The sequence below is a fragment of the Molothrus ater genome, chromosome 4 (genome assembly GCF_012460135.2).
Source record: "Molothrus ater isolate BHLD 08-10-18 breed brown headed cowbird chromosome 4, BPBGC_Mater_1.1, whole genome shotgun sequence".
Classification (NCBI taxonomy): Eukaryota; Metazoa; Chordata; class Aves; order Passeriformes; family Icteridae; genus Molothrus; species Molothrus ater.
The window spans coordinates 20,858,366-20,880,125 of record NC_050481.2 but is presented as its reverse complement, the minus strand read 5'-3'; the positions used below and the strand labels follow the sequence as shown (position 1 = coordinate 20,880,125).

The following is a 21,760-nucleotide window of genomic DNA, read 5'->3' as shown; positions in this document are numbered from 1 at the left end:
TGATTGGCTAAACTGCTGGGAAGCTGAGAGAAGTCACATAGAGAACGACCTTGGTTTATTATAAAGTCAGACCTGCTGATGCTGCCATGTGCCAAAAAAGTCCAAGCATTCCCCATGCATTCCTCAGAGAGGGCCACTGATGGATGCAGATCACAAGCAGGAAAGCAAACAAGCCTGGATGATCTGCAGAGTTCCTGAAAACCCTTGAGTGAAAACTCAGGTCATGGTGCTGCCTACTGAGTGCTAGACAGGAAAGGAAAAAAGCAATCTTTTCCTGGAAGACATCCTGCATAGCAACAAAGAGCTACTCGGAGGGTGATAGTGACTTCAGGCAGTAAACGTGCAGATCCCTTCCCTTTGTGAGCATTGGGAAGCTCTCCTTCTCTATCATCACAATCTACCTCCCTTTCAGACTTTTTCAAGACAAGATCCAGTGCTCTTGGCATAGTTCAAACTTTTAACCACTGACATAACTACTCCTCCATCCTTTCAGCCTAGGGGCACTTGCCAAATCTGCATTTGGTACAGAAAAAGTCATTGCTCTCTATAAAAACATCTAACATGGATTATTAACTTTGTAATTCTACCAATAACAGCCATTTGTGCTTTAAGTATTTCTCAGTACAAAGAATCATCTCTGTGCTTTGAAAAGACAACAGATGCTGAACTGCTTGCGTGGCTCTAGACGTGTACCACATTTCTATTTTCTTTCATTTCTTTGGCTTAAAGAAACACATTGTCAAAAGACAAGACTCACTGGTTTATTTTTTGCCATTCACTCTTTCTAAATATTGCCATAATATAGACATCCTGAAATACACAGCGAAACATAACTCATCAAAAAGATCCCTTTGGGAGTTGCAAGGCATACATACAAAATATGTGTAATTTCTAAATTATAGTCCCTCCTGCAGTATAAACTCCCAGCCTTCTTGAACCAATAATGCTATCATTGAAGAATTTGTTTGATTACTTTGAAGTAAAATACAGGATTGACTGAAGTTTTACTATACTCTCTGATTTAACTTAATCAGATTTAATCATTTCATGGAAATTAAACCTCATGTTTTTGTGAGGTGTTTCATAAAACTGTTCATAATAGTACACTATTTAAAAATCAGTCCTGGTTTATGGCTCCATGTATGACTTCTCAGTTCTCCCAAATATCAGAATTGAACTCACGGGTAACTCAGGGAGCTTGCAAACCTACATCTTCTTCTCACAGAGTTTTGGAGGAGGAAAGTTTTCATAAGCTTTGAAAGAAAACAGTTGAAATTAGCTAACAAGTATCCCCAGATATCTTCTACTGTTTGGAACTGCCTTCAAGGGCAGTACTCCTGTCTGCATGTGTTAGATGAAGATTACTTGTTAACACATGCCCCTGAACTGGCTGCCTAAAACTGACAGGTTTTAATAAAATAGTGACTAGGCAATTATTCCACCAAGAAGTTAAAATGTCATTAGCTCTGTCACTGCTCACAAGGAACAGACTTTGTTTAAATATTTTAAACAAATATTTTAAAATATTCTTATACAATTATGGAAAGTAATATATTGTCAAGATGTTTTTATAAGGTTGAATACTTGAATAAATGTTCCTAAACACATATGACCACACATCATAGAATAAACCAGTAAGCTCACTCACGAACATGCTGAAATAAATAGTACAGACATCAAAACTTCATGGATAATTATTAATCCACAATATCCAACTTGCTATGATTTCCTGGCAAAAAAACCACTCACAACAAAGGAAAAATCCTTTTTGCTCTTTAGTTAAGGTTTGTGAAAAAAAGGCCAGTTTTAACTCTCACCAAGAGAGGGCAGTGACATATCTCAAATTATTAGAAGATCCCATTCAAGAGCCATATACCTTTATAGCAGGCATGATAGCAAATAATCTCTGCAGACATTCCATTTGAAATTCTGTGGAGCATTCAGCTGATGCTGTATTATTTTTAATTAACACCCTCCCACCCTTGAATAAGTGTACTGTAGTGTTTGGAGAAAATAGAAAGAGATTGTGGATAAAACTGTGAGTCCTTATGAAGTAAGATTTTTTTCTCTTTTTCAAGCAGGTTTTTCAAAGCAGAAATACCTGCCTTCTACTATGAAAACACTTTCATAGCAGTGTGTAAGCTTTATTGTCAGTTTTAATTGACTTCTCCAGAATGTGAGGACTTCACCACTTAGCTCTATCCCGTACTTTCTATTCTCTCAAACCCCAAAATGGCAAGTCAGAGGCTTTTTTTTTGTTGCCAAGTCTTAAAGATGTTGTTACAGGTAAGCAGCTGTACTATGCTGTTCAGGATGAGTGATTTTTTTTTTTTAAAGGAAGTGAGTATACCCATTTTTTTTGCTTAAGGTTATCTCAAGATTCTTGGCTTGTGAAACCTAAATTGTCCTACTCCAAACCCTGTAATTAAAATGTGCCTTAAGTCTATTATTTTTGGTCTCCAAACAACTGCGATATCCTCAAGTTCATGGCCTCTTGCACAGCTACTGTTATCCCCAAAGTTGAAAAAAATGCAACTGGCAAAAAGTCAGCACCTTTTTCTTTTTCACAGCCTTTCAGCGAACAGATGTAGTCCACAGGAAATTTTTTTGTCTTCTAAAGGAAGACTTTGGGGTTTATGTTCAACAGAATTTAAGAGCAATCACACACAAAACCTGCCCAATCTGACACATGGTTAAGTATGATTTTCTTTGCAATTTTCAAGGCATCTTTCAAAGGTATGGAGAAGAGAGGGAAAAAGAGGGAGAGAAACAGACAATTCCTTTTATCTATAGTCATTGGAGGTTTAGAGCAGTTGGAACCCCTTTCTGAAAGTGAATTTAACTAGACCAGATGCTTTTATACATCTTTTTCTCAATTTCTAAGCCAAATGGAATGAATAAGACATGAAATAAAATAATGATGAGGACAAACATTTCTTTAACAAGGGATCAGAACATTCTCTTATTGATATTTTCTTTATTGATGTTTTAATTTCCTCTTGCAGAAATGATTTGTCTCAATATGCTAGAGTGTCACAACAAACTAGAAAGCAGCTTCTAATGACTAAAAAGACTGACAATTTAGATGTTACAAACCTATTAGAAAAGAGCTTAGAAGGAATATATAATGGGAACCAAACGAAAAAAAATTGGAGGAATTGATCTGTAATAATTATGGAGCATCATGTTACATACCAAGCACATTAGAGAACGGGGGATGAGGTCCACTGTCTGAAAAACTTCATCAGAATTTCTTATTTACACTTCCTATCATGTCTGCCATCACACCACATAGATACACCCACACCCTGACACCCCTATTGTAAAGCAGCACAAAAATATCCACCACAAAATCAGCTTGGTGTTAAATTCACCCCCCCTTCAGACTGAACAGAAAGGCTTCAGTATGTACAGATGCTCAAAGCATTTGTATTCAGTGCACCAGTCCTTGTTTAAGGCAATCTGTTGGTGGCCTACAGTCACAGAGCACATAAAGATTATATTCTCATGTGGGAAGATATCCATCACTTACTTGGTCTTGTCATTCCTGTTTTCCTCAGACACAGTAAGTAGCAAAGCTAAAAGCAAGCAGGGTGTAAGGTCTTCAGCAGTGAGGTTAGTAGAGAGGACAATAACTTTCACATACTGTTCTGTGTACAGCAAGCCCCAAGGCCAAACAGAGAAATCAATTCAACTATCCAGAATCAAGTGCATCAAGAGACTCACTGAGACTTTACTGGAGATCGAACGAGCTGTGAATAATTCCAGTCTTTCAAACATATTTGGAGAGGCAATTTATGACCATACAGATACTGTGGAAATCCAATTTACTTCGGTCTATACTTGACCAAAAGTCTGTCCTTCAAAATCTTTCTGCTAGCATCTGAACATGCTGGCAATCCAAGTTCTGTGGACTGAGATTTACTGGGTAAAATATTTCTATATATCATTACCATAATCAAAAAATAGTTCACCTTATCTGTCCCTTGGTAAAAGACTGTCACAGATAACGTAAAAAGCCATTCACCTTGGTTTTCCAAATTGTAGCCTCATTCTGGAATAAATTTTGTGGAATTACACCCACTGACCCCCAGCACCAGCTACCATCTCTCTGTGAACAGAACTGCTCTGATATTAGGCTGGGACCTCTCTCTAATTCAAAGCTTAGACAACCTCTCCTGTAACCTTCTCTGAGCAGGTTTTCTGGAGTGCAAATGAACTTTTCATCCTTTCTAAGGCATTGCCTACATCCCTGCAGCAAAGCATACAACTCTCAGACATTATTCTTTGCTAAGGAAACATCACTTGTGATGCATTTTGCGAGAAAAGCGGGCTCTAACCTCAGAAGCAGAACTTGTAATTTGTGGAAAATAAATGAAATGAGGCAGCAAGAAACAGCCATAGCAGCAGGCCTGGATGGCTGGTCCAGGGATTGCAAGGCAAGATAGGAAAACAGTTACAATGTTGTTCAACCACTGTGGCATGAGTGGAACTGATACTCCATTTAAATAGTTTATAGATATTTTGAAAAAATTGCATTAATTGGCACTGTTCCAGGAAGTGGTAGGAGTGGTTTAATAATGGATTTATTCTATTTAACTGGGTCTTAATTAAAAGACTTCTTATCTTACTTTATATTTAGGACAAATATTTGTCTCAAGTAATATAATACACAGCTTCAAATAAACTGACTAATGGGAACTTAGACACGCACATTCAATGGGAGAATCACACATTTTATCAGTAGTTTGAACATTTGGAGAGCTAAGAGTACCTGAGTTATAATTCAGAATACAAATGTTTAGAAAACTGAAACCTTCTAGAGCCAAGCTGATGCAAAACTAGCATGAAGGCTTTCACATAAAATGTATTCTTTTCAAATACAATCAAGTTATAATGCAAAATCAGTAGAAGTGTAGAGAAACTGAATGTGGCATTAAAATATTCATATAAAACACTTATGGCTCATTATTAAGGCACTCCATTAGAATGCATACTTTAAATCAGATTTTTATGAGCTCCAAGTACATTATTTATTATATAAGTGTGTTTAAAACAAACAAAAACCCTAAAATCAAATCCAGCATTTCAGAATAAGAACTTTGTGATAAGGTTCAGAAGCAGACTGGTTGAGCACTGATCAGGAAAATATGTTAAAGCTTCTAGCTTAAATTGAAATTATATCAACTGAAATGTTGTTTTGGTTTTTTTACTCCAATGTATAAATTTTGATACATTATGTTGCATTTTTCTAAACCAAGTAAAAAGAAGTTTATATATATGAACTAAATGAATTTGAGCTACATGAACTAAACTAATTTGAGCTCAAATTTCAACAGAACACCTGCAGTTTATCCCATTCTATCCTTCTATGTTTACACAAAAATGATATTTTTTCCACTGCTACACTTCAGGAAGAAATGTCTCTAATATTTTTCACAAGTTTAGAGAAATGGAGAGAAGTAGTGTTGGAATAATGATGAGATTATTTTCTAACTGACTTCTGCCACAGGTGTGAAACATTTTTTTCTTAATTCCTTAAAACATGCTTATCCCCATTTGCTTCCAGCCTAAAGAGTTTCAAAGCTGTGTGAGTGCATACAATTTCTCCAAACCCTTATTTTTTTAAAGTGGGTCTATCAAATAAAATTAATTCTGTTTGTCAAAATGAAAATGTAAATTGTTTGAGACCTCATCCATTTCACTTCTTCTATTACTCCTGCTGCATATTTTAAAGCAGGAGTACACCATGACAAGAATATTTATTATTAAATTCTATTGTAACTTAACCTTTGATTAAGGCATTATATCATAACTTTAGAACAGGCAAAAATCTGAGCACTGTAATTTTAAGGCTGAATCATAAAAATCTTCGAACACTATGAAGGAACTATAAATATTATGAAGTCATTGAAAGCTTCACCATCCTCATTTTTATTATTTGCAAAGATCTCAAAAGGTACAAAGAGTTGTCCCCAAACAGTTCCACGGAGGTAACTTTTTATCTCTGGAAATCACTTTTATGATTCTTTTAATTGCAGGATACAGCTGTGACCGCTTTAGGGGGAAACGCATCTCAGCATTGCCATAAATGCAATATTGAGACAAAATGACATCTCAGTTCTGCTCCTGAAGTTATTTTAGCAGATAAGAAGACTTAACTGAAAACTTCTACTTTACAAATGGATTTGTGCATAGTAAACGATGCCACATTTTGAAATATATGAGCTGAGTTATGGAGTGGGAAACTACAGTACATTACAAACATGATACAGAATCCAAACTGAAGCCACGGGGGTGGTTCTCTCTGTCTTCTCAAAAGTCACAATTTATTTCTTATTGGTCTTAAAACCACCACAATGAACAAAGATTTACTGTACTTCCAACTGTGCTTTGCTAACAACATTGGAATGCAATTTCCACTCTCCAATGTGTCCTTCCTCCTCTTTCTCTTTAGCAGCCATTGTACCCGTGTGCATTTTCTGGTCCAGCCCAAAGATGAGACTCCCCATCAACTCAAGCTGTCCTCTCTGGTGGGCTGTGCCTGCTCTCATCAGGACACAGCTGACCCTTGACTCTTTGCTAACACAACACTTTCTGACTCTTGCCTATAGATGTGTGCATCCTTCTGACGAATTTGGGAACTTTAGCAGCTTCATGGAAGTTTTCACATTTGTGCCTCTGTTAGTCTTCTCCTACAGCTCTGAAGGCTGAGGGTGGTACATATTACACACACACACCATACATATCAAAATAGATGTATAGCGGGGTGTTTTCAGTGGAAATGTACAATCACCATTTCCCAATCAGCTTATGACCTCTAACTCCTCTAGATCCCACAATCTGCATGGGGAGGCCTAAAGGGATTAAATGTCTGTGTTTGGATTCTCCCTCCTTCAGTGGAAAATCTCACTGAATATTTTATGGCCACAGAGGTAAAGGTCTTTGGGCTTACCATGGTTGCTCAACTCACTGCAGGAAAATAGTGCCTACTGCTATCAACAAATTATCATTCAGCAGCATGCTCAATGAAAGATATATTTCCACAAAACAAATACAGGAAAAAAAAGAAAAAAAAACCAACAAAAATAACTAAACAAAAAAACCCAAACAAACAAAACCAATCAAAAAATCCCCAAAACCAACCACACATACACCCAAAGATATCTCCAACACAAAAACCCCAAAACAAGCAAACAAAAACCAAACCAACTTTTGTCTCAGATACACATGAATAGTCCATGTCTAAATAGACACATTTTTATGTTTTCCTGCTAATAGACTAACTTGGAACAAAGAGATCTTGCTGCAAAAAATGTGCTTTAAATTTGTAACAGCAAAGTTGTGATTAATATGAGCATTCCAGGCCTTTCAGATGTACTACAGGGGCTCATCCTACTTATCAGTCTACAAGACAACACAGCCTTCAAGGAGAAGCCCTCCAAAAAACATGCAAGTTAGAAACAATTTATTGAAAGGTTGGACCAGATAATCTTTGAATTCTAGCCTGGACTGTTGTACAATTCTATGATATATTAGCGTGGGATATGGTTGACAGAATGCAGCAGGCCATATAATTGTGTCAGTCTTGGCTTGTGGTTCTTTAAGAAAAAGACAATTTATCAAATTCAAATCGTGTGAAATGGCCCAGGTGGCCAATAAGGAGGATGCTGATGGCATCCTCACCTTTTGCAGCAATAGTGTGGCTAGCAGGACCAGAGCAGTGATCCTCCCTTTTCTACTCAGCGCTGGTGAGGCCACACCAGGTTCAGTTTTGGCCTCTCCCTACAAGAAAGACATTGAGGTGCTGGAGTGTGTCCAGAGAAGGGCAACAAAGCCAGTGATGTGTCTGGAGCACAAGTGTTATGACTTAGGGAGCTGGGGGTGTTCAGCCTGGAGAAAAGGAGGCTCAGGGGAGACCTCATCACCCTCTACAACTGCCTGAGAGGAGGCTGCAGGGAGATGGAGGGTTCCACTGAAAGGATGGCAAAGCACTGGGACAGGCTGCCCAGGGAATTGGTGCAGCCACCATTTCTGGAAGTGTTCAAAAAGCATGTAAATGTGCTGCTGCTTGGAGACAGGGATTGGTGGTGGGCTTGGTAATGGACTCAATTGTCTTAAAGGTCTTTTCCAGCCTTGACAATTTTATGATTCTAAATCTGTGTAGATCTACTTTCACACATTATGGATTAAGATCTGGATTATAACCCACAGACATGTATCAGCCCTCCCAATGATTTGTACTGAGCCCTTAATTCTGAGAATTGAGCCCTTCACCACCCTCAAAAGCCAAAATTTAATGACCCATTTCATACTATCAGCACTTCATGCCTCCTGTTAAAAGAAGCAGTTCAGTTTTTTAACATTTCTCTCTCCTATCTGCATGGTTTTCCAGTTATTAGGAATTTTTGACTAGGATACCCAGATTGCATACAAATTTGGGTGGAAATATATAACTTACTAGAGATATAGTTATTATCTCCCTCTTCACATGACAAATTAGCTACAACACCCTCATTCTTTTGGATTAATGGAGGGTTAAATACACATTACTTTTTCCTACTCCTGGAAAATATATGTTTTTTCCAGTTAGAAGCATTTCTGAAATGAGGTAATTCTCATCAGATGATAGCCCTGATTGAAAACAAAGCAGCTCTAAAGAGCAAAAGACAAGCATTAAAAACTTTAATTCTGAAAATAACCTATAATTCATTGAAAGTGTCCACCTTAAAACAAGTAATTCCAAGTCGAGCTAAGTGTTTTATCCTATTAATTTCAAGGATGATGAACCACATTCTTGAAGCAGCACCCACTGTGTATTCTCTTAAAGGTGACGAGAAGTCCCTAATGGGATTTTCAAGATCACACAGAAGCATTACTGCCTGAGAGGTCAATGAAGCATTAAGTCCATTCTTAAATAATACACAGTTCCTTCTGACATTATTCAAAATGTCATTTTTGAGGCACTTCAAAGTTTCCAAGCACTTCAGATCTCTGAAGAGAGTTACAAAGCTAATTTGCTCAGCGGAAGCATTTGAGGATAAAAATTCACAACTTGCCAGCCAGTCCTGCAGATCCATGTTCTTGAGTAGCTTTCACAGCTACTCAGGCAGAAGAAAAAGCCACAAAACCATAGGAAAGGTATTTCAAAAATGGCCCAACCAGTCATACTGAAAACTGTAAAAGGTTCTGCCAATATCAAGTTCAGAAAAACAAAAGTGATCTAACCCCTTGGCCTGGTTAACTGTGAGCAGTTCAAGAGGAAAAGAGGAATCCAAAACGAAGGAAAAATATTTAGTGGACCCAAATCAAGTTTTATATGCTACATAAAACTGAGCAACACAGCAAATCCAATTTTTTTCCAAAGTATATATTAAAAACCCACCACATAATTTCTGCTATTCAAAATTTTCCAAGAGAAAAAAAAAAAACAAAACAAAACAAAAACCAAAAACTCTGCTGCAAAAATGACTGAAGTTCTGTGTCATTCTTTGTTCTAATGCCCATTTTGAAGCACAGAATAATCACACAGGAGCCTCTGCAGTTAGGCACTTGCCTAACAGCATCAACAGAAAACAGGAGTTGCTGTTCTCAGCTTTTTTTAATTATTATTAATTTTTGACTGATCTTTCTCAAGTTTCCATTGTCATAACAAGATATGAAAGGAAATTAAAAACACAGTTTGAAAGTGGAAAATATTTCTCCTGTTCTTTGCTGTCAAGTCAACTATATTTTCTGCAGGAGATGGGTAAAATATAACCTCTTTTCCAGATGAACAGAAATGAATAAAATGCATGAAACTATATAATTTAAAGAGCATAAAAAAGATTTGTCTCCCTCTGATGAAAGCAATCAGTCAAAATAGGCAGTTCCCAATGCACTGAAAATATTTTTCAGTAAGAACATTCTTATCAGTTTTGACAGGATTGAATATTCTGAGCAAAAGAGAGACGAGCTCATCCCTGCCAAAACTGTGAAGAGAAACACTACAGAGCACCAAGGTCCCAAGGGGAATTTCTGCTTGACATCAATGCTTCTCTGCAGGGTTCCATTGCATTCCCCCCTTCTTCCATCCTGCATTTTCCCTTTCTCCCCACACTGTTCCTAATGCAGGAGCATGTCCCTCTTGACTCCAGAGTGCTGCAGTTATTCAGAGGCTTGAAAGACTAATTTTTTTCCAAATCATCTATAGCCCTGTAAGTCACTGTTAAGGGCCATCCAGCCTGTGAGCTGGAAACTGGATAAACCCAGATCTTAATTATTTGAGAGGAATTTTCACTGAGCACTTATCCTTATTGTTCTAGACCTGGGACTCCTGACACCCATTAGTATTACAGGCTAAAATTCTCTTTTTTACAACACATTAAACACACTAGAGCTCAGCAGACATGACTGACTGTTCTGGTAAGAAGAAATAGATGGGATAACACCTGTATAGCTCACTGTGCTTGCCTTGGGTTTGTGGGTATTATTTTGGAGTTGGACTTCTGGGTCATTTTGGTCCTACACCTGATCCTGGCTCTTATGGATTCTGGATGGATGTTTTGCTCCACAGGTGAATAATTCATGTGGAATAGGTTGAGTTGTAGCAACTCTGCTCTGCATTTATCAAAAGGATGACTTGAACCTTTGTCTTCTGTGTTCCTGGGGCAGCATCCACCAAGCCACCAAATCCATCTCTGGCTTCTTTACTTTGCACTTATTACAAGTAATGAAATATTCATCCAAAGAGCCCAGGATCAGGGCAGACAGCTGGACAATCCAGCACAAAAATTAGATTTCACTTCCTCCATCTGAATCAGAGAGTCCAAAAGCTGATAAATTCTCCAAATGGTACACTACTGATTACTTTGAGTCAGTCTGCCTCTCTTTCTGCATCTTCAAATTGTAAAAGAAAATGCTCCATTCAAAAGAAGAAAAATTTTTTAAGACCTTTAAATTTTTTTGAATTCAAAAATACAATTATGGATGGATACTTTAATTTCTTTTTCTGTTATAGTCAAATATGCATTTGGTTTGGCTTTTAATCTAAGCAGAAGTACATTTCCAAGTAAAACATGGTTCTCTACTAACTCTAGTTTTATTGTGATGGCAATCAAATCCCCAACACTTCGCAGCCAAATTCAATTTCACTATTTGACAAAAGATTTGCAGAAGCTACCAGGAAGTAAAGCATCACTCACTGTGTCTTAATAGATTTACTGCATAGCACTAAATGAAGGGAGGAAATTGTATTCTTCAGTAGGCTTACAGCAAAATTTAAGTTCTGCGCTGAACCAGAACAGCCAGTCTTGGTTCACCAACATATTTAATTAACTCTCTACCTTTAGAATTAAGCAGCTTACTTAATTTCTAGAAGAGTGTTTAAGTATTTAAAGTTGCTTTAGAAAGACCATCATGGTAGTACTGTGCCAGGTCCACCTTCTCCATCAATACTAGAGATTGCAGAGCAGTCAGACACAGCAACTTTTATTTCAACTCACTAGAAAATACACCATCAATAGTGTCTCTCTAAATCACAAGGATATCTTTCAGTCACATCATAAATTGCATGTCAACCTTTAGAAACAGCTGCACAGGTCACAGCTTAAAGTATAAGGAAGTGATACAAATATATTTTTAAAGTCACATTACACAGGTCTACCTTGATCGTGCTCGCAAAGAGACCAGGTGAAACCATAATTTACCTCAAGTAGCTTAGCAAGAAGCTAACTGAGAAGGAAATACTTCACATGCTCTTGGTTATTAAATGCGGTTTGTTATTAAGTGTTGGCAGAGCTGTATAACTACTCTTTTTGCCTAATGGCACAAAAGGGAATATGAGATAATGGACGCAGAAAATACGTTTTAACTTTATAAGAATAGAAATCAACTTCCTGAAGATCAAAATATATGCTTGGAACATTGTTCCATGATTCAAGTGTAAGAAAAAAAATATAGCGTATTAGAAAGAAATACCACTACTGTGATCAACAAGTATTTTCACATTAAGTGGAAATAGCAATTATTTTAAGAGAATGAAGAAATGCAAATCAGCTTTCCCATCTCTGAACAAACAGCACAACTACAGAGTGTTAACCCTTAATAGTCTGTGAAATGAAAACCTGCACGCATTGACTCTGCAGGGAAGGTCCTGCCACTTGCACTGGCAGAAGCAGAGAGGAACACTGTAGAACCTGTTAGACTGGTTTGAATCCCTTTCACGTGAGATGCTCCACACCACAGATCTCCCTTGGATCAAAATAGATAACATTTCCTCCTTAAGACAATCAAATCAAAAGGCTTGAGGACTGAACCCTACACAATCCTAATGGACAAATCCTTCCTCCAAGGCATCTCTAGCTGTCCTGAATGCCAAGGAAACCTTGACATGGACATCTTGGTGCAGACAGGAATTGATGCAAGAGCCTGGTACATCATCTTGCTCCCTCACTGGGAAGAAATGACCTAAAACATCTTCAGAAGAGAAGAGAAACATACAGGAGGAGGTGGGTGTATGCTAATATGGATAGGGAGGTAGAGCAAAACACATCATCATCTTCAAATGCCCACCTGTGGTAAGAAAACCAGTGGGGGAACAGAAACAAAGTCCTCTAAACTTCAAATGTCAAACAGAGCCTTTGAAGATGAGCCCATTCTGAATTACAAGGAGCACTGTAAGAAACATGAAAACCACTTTATTTCTGCAGTGCTGTTTTCTACACCACTGAGATGTAAGAGAGTACTCAGAGCTATCAACTTCCTTTTGTTCGTCTGTTTGTTGGATGGTTATTCACGGGAATGGCAGCTTTTATTTCAGCAGTATAGATAAAAGTATTGCACTGAAATTTAAATGTCAAAGAATACATACTCAAATGTCAAATACCAACAGACAAATGCCAACAGAGAAATGTCAGAAATAGACCCATGTCCCTAACTGAATATAACTACATCTGCACAAATATAACTACATCTCCACAGCATGATGTGGAGAAGTGAGAGTTTTTCTTCACTTCCTTTGGGGTTGTAATACCACTGGTGTCAATAAAATCAGTACCTGGCAGCAGTCTGAGTGTATTACTCCAAGTACTTGGCTCTGGCAAAAGGTGCAAGCTAACTGATCCGTGGTCTGCAAGGTGATGGATAACATTTACAGTCACGAGGGTACAAAATTGCTGTTTCAGGCAAATCCCACACCAGGATTTGCTAACTTGTTACTAGGTGAGAGAGCCCAGTACAATGACCTTTCACATGGATTCTCCCACTGCTTTTCAGGTATCATAGTAACCCATGAAAGCTGAAGGAGGGGATGTGAAGATAGTTTTTCTTAGATACATGGCCTAATTTGACCAAATAAACCAAACATAAACATGAATTCTATGTGTATCCTAAACTATTTGCTTTTCTTGAGTCCTGGGAATAATCACCTACGAATATTAGTGAACTTTGCAGTAGTATAAACGACTCCAGAACCCAAGCAGAACAGATTTCAAGCAGAAATTCTCTTTTCAATTCAATTTTCTCTTGAGAAATCAGATGCGTTTTAAAATCATACTTTCTTTATTAAAATCAATTGACTGTTCCTCAGGAAAACAAAATAGCAATTCTTTAAACAATTCACTTGATGGGAATCTCTGGTCCCAATGACTTCAATGGGCCTTTTGTAATGATTTTACCCTTCATTATCTCCTATAAAAGTACTTGAAAATATGTTGATTAGGGAAGATGCATTAGCCTAAGAAATTTCAGTCATTCTGCTAATTGCAGCGGCTTCTACTAGAGTTGAGAAATAAAAATGCTTAGGTAGTTCTGCAGTCAGATCACTAAATACATGAAAATCTGAAGTGTACTTTAATTAGTGTAGTTAACAAAAATATATCTGACTCCTGTAATTATTGTGATTTGCTTCCAACACTAGTAGCTCATACACTGTAAAGTAAATCCTAGTCCAAGATAAAAGATGTGAATTTTTGTCAAAGAGTAAAACCCCCTAAAAATTTTCTTCTCTGTCTCTGAAGCAATTGTTTTGAGAAACCTACCTTGTTTTTTTAATTCTTTGACATTAAGAAAATAATTTAAAATTAAATTCTTGTCACTCAATTTATTGCAAAAATTTGAAATAATTATTGGAATTTTTTTAACGAAACTTCTGAGAACAATTATCACATTCTCATAATATATACAAAACTTTCCTTCTAAAGAAAATTTTTTCTGTACAGCTCTTTTTAAAGGTTTCTCTGGCTTATTGAGTGCTGTTTCGGAAAAAAAAAATGAAACAGTTTTAATTTGTTCTGCTCTGGACCCTTTTTTCTTTATAACCAGCTGCAGTGCATCACAAAACTCCACAGAGAAGCATTTATTATCTTTTCAACAAGAAAATTTTCTTATAATATCTAAATTTAATTTTAAATGCTCATCTTGGCAAACGTAAAGAAAACCCCACATACTTTTAGTGTTTAGTATATATTTAGTATTTAGTTTAATTTTAAACTTTTTTTTCTCCTCAAAATGATTGTATGATGCTGAGCTTCATCATCTAATTATATTCTGAGCAAAGCTCTATTCTCTTTCACCAACTCCAAATCTATTTCACTCTGAAGACAGTGAATGTCTCTTTGGTCTTGAACTATCATAAAGAGCAAACAAGGAAGGTTCAAAAGACGTGTTTGTGTTACCCCATTGTTTTACACAAGTTGGGTGTGACCGCAGTCATTAATATCTGTTTTAAAATCAAACTCTACCATAGCTTAAATTAATAGTACAATTCTAAACACACCATCAAAAAAGAGTTAGAATAGCCAGGAGGTTTTTTGTACTTCTATATTTCCAAGATCTTTCTGTGAGTCTCTCTTTCTTTTCTATCTTTTTGGGAATGAAAGAACACAGCTTAGTGCTTCACTCAGGCATTCACCCAGACAGGCCTGAAGTAAAAAAAACCCAGTCAAAGTCAACCAAATAAATGAAGAGACATAGATTTGTCTCTTAGAAGGCAGCTCTAAAGAATAAATAGCTCCCCAGTGCGTAGCATGGAAAATAAATCAAAATATGTTGAAACAGACAGAATTTAAATGTAAGGGAATAAGGATTTATCCAACATTCTGGTCTCCAAAGACTCTCAAGGTACCTCCAAATATCAACCAGATCCAGTTCTGTCTAGTTTCTGAAGCATCTGTCAGGACCTCTGCACAAGATGACATAAGTATAGGCCCATGTGTACATTAGGGTATTGACAAGAGATGAAAGAGCACAAACAGAATAACAATTCTGATGAATAGTGCAGGAGAAAGTTCAGTTTTTAGACACTTCAGACTTCCTATTTATCTCTTCCTCCTTTCAGAGTACTTATCTGTTGCTCCAGAAGGTATGCAGACAAATTATGCACTTCATCATGAAGTGACACTTAGACATGGACCCAGTTTACATATATTAAGAAAACTCTCTCATTTCCTTTCAATCACTTCATGTTCCTCCTATACAAAACAGAGTATGATGTGATACACTAAATTAAGATCTTGGTATTTTTCTGAAAGTCTGTCTTTCAAAGAGAGTTGCTTCTGGAAAAGCCTATTAGTATTGTCTTTACCTGTGAAGTGCCATATGATTTTTGCCATAGCAGATAAGCAGTTTCTCAAAGTTAAGGCTATTCATTGCAAATAGAGACGTGTTTCCACCATTTGTTACACAGGACTTAAACTTAGTTTTAAATTGGCAAAACTCAAATACCAAGAAAGAGTAATTTTGCTGGACATACATGCTATTCCCTGTAACAATGTAAGTCCCTTGGACTGCGTCTGGCAGCTGAGTACATAACATTAACTTATTCTGTAAAAGTTAACTCCTATTAAAACACCATGTATTTATTTCATGAAGAGGCTATAGAAATTTTATCTATTCTACAAGAGAATTTCTCTTTCCATCGCTATGAATTTTAATCATATAGCAGCTGGGGCATCCCACTTTGACCAAGTATCAGGGACCAGTCTGGGTGCTCTAAACATAATTCAATGTAAGATTTGCTGTTTTGGACAGGGGTTGTAAGGGTTAAACACAACAGCTTTCACTGGTCTTTTGGGACAGTCCATCAGCAGCTTAACAAATTCTGCATTACAAATGGTATCTTGATCAACACAACCTCCTCCAAGACCTATTTGAAATCATGGAATAGATGAGTACCTCAAAGTTCAAAGGTTTCTCCCATGTCTTACTCCTTTAACAATACAGAACACCATGTTATCTGCCATCAAATGCTTTTCTATTAACATGGAACACAGGAAAGGTCTTGAAAAAATCAGCAATCTCTTATTTAAATGTATGTAGCCTTACCTTGCGGATGCCTCTGCCAAGATCTTCTCCGTAGTTTGTCCCCAAAATTTCAAAATGCACATTGGGATTCCCCCCATTTTCTGCAAATTCCAGTTCTCCAGTCAAGCCATTCACTCCACCCTATTGGAAAAAACAAAAAGGAAAATTGACTGAAAACTTCCAAGTGAGTAATTGTAACAACTTTTAGTTTCTTGAGGGCCTTCATGCACCAGCTATGCAGAATAGATAGGTAACTACCAGAACTAGGATAGTTTTCCAAAGACCATGGTTCCCTAAAAATTCTGAAGCATAAATTATTCCTGCATCAGAATGAAGTTCTTCACAGAAGAATTAAACTCAGCAATGCTAAGCAGAGTCAATACAAACAAGTCTTACTCTTAGCATATTTGCTAAGATTCAATTTTTGCTCTTTGACCCATCAGCATGTATGTATGGACACTTCAACTCCAACAAATTAAAAAAATAAAAAGTAGTTTTTTGCAAAGAAGTTCAGTGAAAGCAAAGCTAAACACATAGAAGAAATTGCACAAAATTTAGTTATGTTTGTTGATCTTTTCTTTTTCCCCTCAAATGTTTCTCCCCCATGAGACTTCCACATGAGGGCAGGCTGAGGTTTAGATGAAGTTACGTGCTTTTTGAGCTCAGTGTATATGATCTGCACAAATGAAGAAGGGATCCATTCAAGGTCTAGCTGAATGCAGTGATTTTTATTTTTCCTCCCAATTATCCTCTGCTAAGAAAACATGACATGAGCAACAAGGCAGCATCTCCTCAAGCTTGTTTTAACCTTTCCACAGTTTTGTTGGAAGGGGTTAAAATACTAGAGATGGAACACTGGAGTGAATAATCCCCACAAAGAATTAGAGTTGAAAGGGCTATATACATGCCACAGCCATACTCAAAATCTATTCCAGAGTTAATTCAACGTGACACACATTTCATCTTTGTATAAAAACTGTGATGACCTGAACTATAAGATCAACAGAGCCATGTGAAATGCTGATAATGAAAACCTTTACTGTTCAAATATTTCTTCAGTTTACAGACTGAAGGAAAATTTGATGCTTAGCACTCTCCCTCAAAAAAAAAAAAACAAAAACAAACCAAAAAACCCAAAAGAACAGACCTGCAAAAAATATTTTAAGAATGTACAAAAAAAGAAATTTGCCTCTGGTGTAAAACCCCATGAAATGCATAGTTTTCCCCCAAAACATAAGGCAAGAACTTTGCAGTTGTGATTACTGTTTCACTTAGGAACTTTTCTATTTAAACTAGAGAAACTTGCCATATGAACTATCTAGCTAAGCACATGAGCCTTGCTGAATCATATTAAAAGCTCTGTTCTTACATCTTCAGTCTGGACAAAATCCAGGAAGGAATACAAAATTTGCATCTTCATTGCAGATTGTTGCGAAATGACAGAATGTTCACCTACTTTTATAAAACATTACTGTGATTATAACATAAGTAATGAAATTAATCATTGAGATGATACTTTTAGAATTTACTAGACTACTAGAAACTAGTACTATCGGGGAATAATGCACAAATACCTATACATTAAAATAAGAATGCAAATATTATAATAACACAACTATTTTATGAGTGCCATTTACAGTTAAAACCAATAAAATACTTTGTGCATAAACATATGTAATAATTTTTTATAAAATATTTTTGATAACATTTTCTTTCTATAGTGTTTACTTTTTTATTCTGTATTAGAAAAAAAAAATTAAAAAAGAAAGGAAAAAAGCCAATAGCCTGATTAAGGGTACATCTAAACAGACATTTGCAGGAATGGCAATGACTTTGGCAATTGCAAATCAGACAATTTCGACAAATGTTGTGTTAGCAAGACACTCTGATTACTTTTTATCTTGGCTACCATGCTGCACTAACCAAATGTGGCTCTTGGATTGGGGTTAGCACATGCCTGGCTGGTTCAGAGTAAAGACAGTGAACTTGTGTTTGCCCACAAAATCACTTGAAGATATCCTTTGGTAAATAACCAAGTTACACAAATATAAGCCTTTTACTCTAACTTAAATTTGACTTCATCCTACTTGTGGATCAGAAGCAGAAACCTGCCCCATACACCTTTCCTCTCATAGGTTCCTATCTATTTTTTGAATACCTAAGGCACAGCTTTCACAGAAGATGAGATGGAGAAACAGCTGCAAAGTGGCACAGACCTGTAAGAGTTGGGATGCCCAGCTGATTGCTCTAAGCCTCCATCTGGACATCTTACCAGACACTGATTTGGTTATATTATACTTAATATTTCATATATTGCTTCCTAAAACTTTCCCTCACACTGGGTGTTAAACCTTTGGGTCTGAGGTAATTAAAGCCTGAAAATTAATTAAAGTGGTATAGAGGACCTGAGCAGTAGCATGATTTCAAGTGAGCCATAAGCAGGACCTGGAAAAAGGAAGGGGAAACTCTGGAACAAAGTGGTAAAAGAAAGGAAATATTCAACAAAAACATTACTATCTCTTCACATAGATGCTTTGTACAGCAGAAAATAGAAATGAAGAATACAGGATTTTCAGTCTAGAAAATTTAGGTGGCATTTTTTTCCAGACTGAGAGCAGTCCCAATACTTTAAGGAAAATGGAGTTAAAACGTAAAGGATTTTCTGAAACTTGGGATAGCAATTTAAAATTTTAACAAACTTTTAAATTTATTTTTATAACCTTTGTCCTTATTTGAGTAAATACAACTAAAAATAATTCAAATAATCATTTAACCTCAATTACACTTGAAGAAATCAATCAATCCATTTCTTTAGAAAACACAGGATTCTTTGGAAATATATGTCCCCTTACATACAGTACAGGTTAACAGAATTACCTAAGATGTTTGGGAATTTGATCTCTAACCAGAAACTTTGTATGAGTTTCTTTAACTTGATTTTTAAACGGCTGCAATTGTCAGGGCAAGATACAAACTCCAAGTCCATCAGCTTTAGTTGTTTGGAATCCATCTTAACCACAACAACATTATTTCTCATTTATCTATTTTGGCAATCTATCATTCTTTGAAAATTTCTCATTTAGCAGTGTCTTAATCAGAGCTTCCTCTCCTAGACTGTGTACACATACAATAGTGAAATAAGAGCTCCCATCAAAATGGGAATGCTGCCATCTTGGGAAGGGAAGAGGCAGAAAGACAAAACAGCAAAGAACCACCAATATATCATCAACAATACTAAATTTATAGGAAATTTCTTGGAGGTCTTGGTTTCTCCTCCCTGTCTGGGACTGATCTTGCTGGACCTGCAGGCCGTGCAATCCTGTTATTGCTCTCCCCTGCTCCTCATTGCTCCCCACAGCCTTTCCACAAGGCTTGCACAACTCTGGGTGCTGCTCAGGGCTGACAGAGGAGAGCAGGATATCACCTAGGATCATTTTCAGGACACTGCTCCAAGTTTTGTGGGTGCCTTTTCAGTGTGGCTCTTCTGAAACACTTGATTTACAGCATGTGTTTTATCCCTCTGCTAGTGCACAGTGGAAGGGGATCACAGAGGAAATGACCATCTGTACGACAGCTACTGATGCAGTAACTTCCTGATGAGATTTTCCCAGATGATTTTAGTGTTAATCATGATAACAGGCAAGAGTAAAATAAATTTTTCATTCCATTTAACTCACAGAAACAATGCTGTTTGGGGAAGAATGAAGACATATTTGTTATGTACCTTCTCAAATTCTTCTGAGGTTCAGCTGCAGCCATGTAATTTCCTGACACATATACAACTGAAGAGTGAAATGTCAGTTGCTAGGCCAAAAATGTTTTACTTACGATCCTGATCACTGCTCTGGGCTTTGCAGAGCTGTTATAAAGCTTGGCAATATAATTAAAGCCTACTTGAGTCCCATCTAGACTGGCAAGATAAACTACAGTTTATATATGCTTAGGCAGTACTATACTGTTAAGTCCCTGAAGAAAGCACTATTTACCTAGCAGTGAGGACCTCACTTGGCAATGTCAGCTTGCCAATCAGCTATAAAATACTGTACTTGCTCTCAGCTTCTGTTCAAACTTCCTCTTCTTTTTTCTTCATGTACCAGCTCTTTTGCAATTAATGATAAAAAATAGGGTATATCCTGCTATAGGCAGAACAAAAATGCTATAATCAGTAAATAGACATTCCACGTTTTATTCTTGAAAAAAGTCTGATCCTGAGAACATTGTTGAGTTTTCAACCAGCACTGACAATCCAAACCACTACCTGAAAAACAACAATTTGGCGTCTTTTTTGCATGTCACCACTGAGTGTCACTGACATTTCTGAGAGCAGAACTAGTTGACAATCCCACCCGTGATTCATGAAACATCAAGAGGTACAGCTCATTCTCCAGAAAGGGATAGGCTCTGTGCTGCTGCTAGCACTGAAAATCTGCTGTTAGTGAGCTAAACAAATGTGACTGGAAGAGCCCTGGGACATGTGAGAGGAGGTATATGCAGAAACTTGATGCCATCTTGCTGAGTTGATCCTCCCTATGATCCTACTTACACTCATTCCCAGGCTACTCAGGAAGATTAATTTTTCCCAAAGTAGAATTATTTTCTAGTGATACTTATTCCTCCAACTGTGAAATGGCTTTACTGAGGGATAAACAAGTGAGCATGTGTTTAGGGATAGTTCCTATTACAAAAGTGAATTTAAACTAATTGCTGGAGCTGTCCAAATTCATTAGAAGGATTGTATTTCCTGATGAATTTAACTGTTTATTCAGTTCCAGGATGGGTAGGAACAGATATTAGATTTAAATAATTGTGGTGGGCTTAAAATGTTTTCTTTAGGCTTTGTCCAATCAGCTGAATTCACAAAGAAAAAAACGCTTTTGTAGCTGTTTGTAGAAATAGCGATGCATGAGTCAAATGCTCAGCAATGAAAAGTAACAAATGACAATAAGGAATGATTTAGACAGCTTTTTTACAATTTTAAGAAATGTTGGAAACTCTAATTTCCTCTTATTGGCTACTGTCCTTTACTAGCTTGTTCACTAAAAAGAAATCAGTTTATTTACCACCAGGGTAACAAATTTAACAATTGCTGCTGTAGGTTAAACATCAGCATCCCTTTCTCTTACCTTCTTCAGTGAGTAACTCAATCAAGATTTCCCACCTCTTCTTTTATTTCCCCCTCCAGAAAGCAAAGAAAGGTCTCCCTCTGCAGCTAAAACACTGCCAAATGTTCCTGTTTCTGGATCTTTCAGAAAAATCCTCAACTCTTTTTCCCTTCAAAACCTTGAGTAGTTGAGTGTAATTTGACTCCTAGTGAAGCTACACCGAGAGGAGGAACAACCAGAGACCAGGTGATGATTTCAGCTCTGCAATACCATCAAGGGTAAATAAAGGTGCTGCAGAGGATGGAAGTTCTTTTTCCAAGAGTATTTAAGAAATCCCCAAATGTAGTTTCACCCTGAATTATATCAATATCTTACTA

The 21,760-nt window shown here is 36.9% G+C and overlaps 1 protein-coding gene across 2 annotated transcripts in view; it reads right to left on the bottom strand.

Moving 5' to 3' along the window:
• The window catches only part of GRID2 (glutamate ionotropic receptor delta type subunit 2), a 687,526-nt gene that overhangs the window by 181,075 nt on the left and 484,691 nt on the right, over positions 1-21,760 (bottom strand). For both annotated transcript variants that reach the window (XR_008508327.1, XM_036382204.2), the window contains exon 8: positions 16,303-16,422. Coding sequence is in view for 1 of the 2 variants with exons in the window: in XM_036382204.2 (XP_036238097.1) it covers positions 16,303-16,422 (120 nt within the window). In the remaining variant the exon portion in view is untranslated. The remainder of the gene's footprint in view (positions 1-16,302; positions 16,423-21,760) is intronic.